Source organism: Fulmarus glacialis, unplaced genomic scaffold (assembly GCF_000690835.1).
Source record: "Fulmarus glacialis isolate BGI_N327 unplaced genomic scaffold, ASM69083v1 scaffold37031, whole genome shotgun sequence".
NCBI classification, from domain to species: Eukaryota; Metazoa; Chordata; class Aves; order Procellariiformes; family Procellariidae; genus Fulmarus; species Fulmarus glacialis.
The window spans coordinates 1-3,102 of record NW_009192771.1 but is presented as its reverse complement, the minus strand read 5'-3'; the positions used below and the strand labels follow the sequence as shown (position 1 = coordinate 3,102).

Sequence of the window (3,102 nt, the reverse complement as noted above, 5' to 3'; positions counted from 1 at the left end):
GTAGCCTAAGGTGGCAGAAGAACTTTTTCTGCTGGCATGTGGTGCCTCTCCAGTAAAGGACTCTGCTGATGCATCCACAGGAGCTACATTAAAGTGGCCAAAGGCTCTCTGCTGTCTTTCCAACTGCAGCCAGGTGTGAATGTTTTGTAGCAGTCTGATTTGAAGTAGCTCTGTTGCATTTGCTTCTTTATAGGAGTCCACTGGGTGGAGTTCGCTTGATTGCTGCAATCGTGGTTGCCCTCTTCCCCTTTGTTTCATGGCTGTACATTTATGTGAACAAAGAGATGCGAGCATCTTGGCCAACGCACTGTAAAACGGTGATTTAATTGGGTGGGAGAAAGTATAGAATAAATATTCTGACCTTACTTGCCTTTGCTTTTGGTTCTTGATGAAAGGTTAGTATCAGTTTGATAGGACTCAAGAATGCCTGGCTGCTTCCAGCGGTGCGGTTTGAGATTTGTTAAAAAATTGAGGAACACTGTCAAATCTGAGTGGAGAATTTTTATATGGAAACTGTTGTTCAGCTAGCTTTGTCATACATTTTCAAAGCACTGTTGATCTAGTGTGTGTTTGGTATACTCAAGATATCCTGGCATCCCTGGACCACTCTCCAAGCACCTCGTACTTTGGGAAATCTACTGTTCTGTAACATAAGGGAAAAGTAAAGCAAACACTTTGTTTCAATAAATGACTATTTACAGCCATAAAACTTCCAGATATCTGCCTGCATAGTCCATTGAGACTAACTGAAAAATTCATCAGTGTGTGTTTCTGTTCCTATGCTAAAATCATATGTAGAATATATCTAAAGAAATATTTTTGCTATTATCTTTAACTGAAAATTACTGGGTTTAGAGAGTAATAAATACTATTTTTATAAAGAAAATTAAATGAAAGCTTCCATCTCTCTTATTTTCTGTGAGATGCATACTCAAGACTGTCACCATCAGATGTGGTCACTATCACAACTCTGCTTCTCACAGAATTTCTGTTCCTGGAAAGCAGAACCCACACAACAGCCCAGTGACAGGAAGCATGTTCCACTGCTACTAATCCTGGAGAAGGAAACACAGCTCAATACACTGGACACACAAGCTGGCTGGGAGAGAACCAGAACAGGTCCAGATGCCGCACAGCAACATGCTTTAGATCCTTCCACATCAGGGCTTCTTTGCTCAGTACTGCTGCAGGCTAATACAGCTGTGAACACGTAGATCCCAGCAGGTATATCTGCAGCATTATATGATGTTGCATAGATGGTCCCCATTTTCCTTGGGCTTAGCTTTTTTTGAGGATTACTTTAGCAAAGTTAAGAAGACTGCATTAGGCTACAGGATGGACTAATTCTGCCAAACACGAGACATTACTGACTGATGTTTAGGAAAAAAAAAAAAAATTGAAATGCGGCTGGGCAGGTAAAATTCTGCATGCTTTAATTCTGACTGATATAAAAAAGTGGCTTTTTTTGGACAATATTCATAATATGGTTTGCATTTTTTCACAGTACATAACAATCTGGTCAGGATTGGGTGTTTCAAGTCAACATTCTGCATTCAAGTATATTTATTTCAAACATGATTACTGGCCTTCTCTATTCTCCGCAAAGAAACTAGGTCTGTTTTCTTGCAGAATTTTAGAAATTATGTTTCAGTATCCAAGAGAAAAACGTTTGAGTTAAAGCTATAAGGATCAGCTATGCACATCTTTCTACAAGCAAATAATAAGCTGAATCCCTTGCTTTTTTGTCCGAGTGCTTCCTGAAGAAGGGCAATTTGTATTTGCTTACCATTTTCAGAAATGCATAACTCTGTCTGAAATTCTGCCCCTTCCCTTTAGTATCATTTTATCTTCATAGACATAAATAGTTCCAAAGGCATTGCTTTCCGGCGGAGTTTCAATAACCCCCTCTAAAGTCAGATGATGAATTCCATGAGAGTCTAAACAATAGCCACCATCATGCAGGTGCCCTGCAAGAAAGCAGACCACGCACTGATGGGAGTGTATGACCGAAAGGGCATCTTCGTAATTCCAGGCTAGGCAAACTCTGTCTGAAGCATCTGGATGAATGGGCAGATGACCTGCAGTTGAGAGGGAAAGAAGAAGGTTACTTTAAGCGTAACCAAACTCTGCCTTCATTGCTGGGAAGTTCAGCCATCTAACTGTATACAGAAAACTCACCCAAGTGTGAGACATGGTTGCTATTCTCCTACTTCACAGTGTACCTCAGTGGAGGTACAAAGCTGCTACATGTTTTCCTCAGCTAACGTACATTGGCTACATAACTTTTTTTGCATATATCCCCATATATCCCTCATATCCACCTACCCATAACTACAACTTTTTCTTGGTTTTCATCAGAGAACTTGAGGACTTCATTGAACCAGTCCAACTGGGCTTGGCTAAATCCTCCGTTAAACTCTACAAACCGAGGTTCTTTGAGTCCTGCAATGAAGAAGGAGATTAGGCATAGGTGCATACACCTCTCATGACTCCCCTATTTCCTTGCCTTATTTAAGTCTGCTTATGATAGATGATTTTCTCTTATAACCTTTTTTTTTTGCATCTCTTGGATCAAAACTCCAGCCTCCTTAGACAAACGAGAAAATTATTTGTAAGTGTTTTCAGGGGTTTTGGTCACACTGCATGCACAGGATTTCCACTCTTGGGTCCCACTCTGGCATGGGATAGGGTGGGCATCACTTGATGCTCTGCAATAGCAGCTGCACCAACAGCTGCTTTTTGTTCTAATACTGCAGGGCACAGAGCACAACATAAACCCATCCCAAAAGCATGAGAGCAGCATGACGGATATGGGGGAGCATCTCCTGTGCCTGCCTAGGGACCCACTGACTGGTTGTCAACTGACAGCAGGGGGCTGTAAACCGACAGGAGAAGGTGGGCAGAAATGGGGCACGGTCCTAAGCCCCCTGGCAACCAGATGTCAGCCCCAGGAGCTACCTTATCGCTCTGGGAAGCGGAGGTTCAGCTGCCTGTGCTCCCTGCCGAAGGGTTGAGCTGGGGGGTACCTGCGGGGCTGTTGAGGTTGTCGTTGGGGTTCTTCTCCCGCAGCAGCCGCAGCGACTCCTGGTAGCGGGGGCTGTC

At 43.0% G+C, this 3,102-nt stretch overlaps 1 protein-coding gene across 1 annotated transcript; it reads right to left on the bottom strand.

Annotated features, from left to right (window-relative positions):
- Positions 1–1,732: 1,732 nt before the first annotated feature.
- Positions 1,733–3,096, bottom strand: ADPRM (ADP-ribose/CDP-alcohol diphosphatase, manganese-dependent; the record flags this gene model as incomplete). Its single annotated transcript, XM_009587210.1, has 3 exons — positions 1,733–2,078; positions 2,326–2,442; positions 3,027–3,096. Coding segments are annotated over 3 exons (474 nt in total), but the record flags the coding sequence as incomplete, so codon positions are not given.
- Between the last annotated feature and the right edge of the window lie 6 nt (positions 3,097–3,102).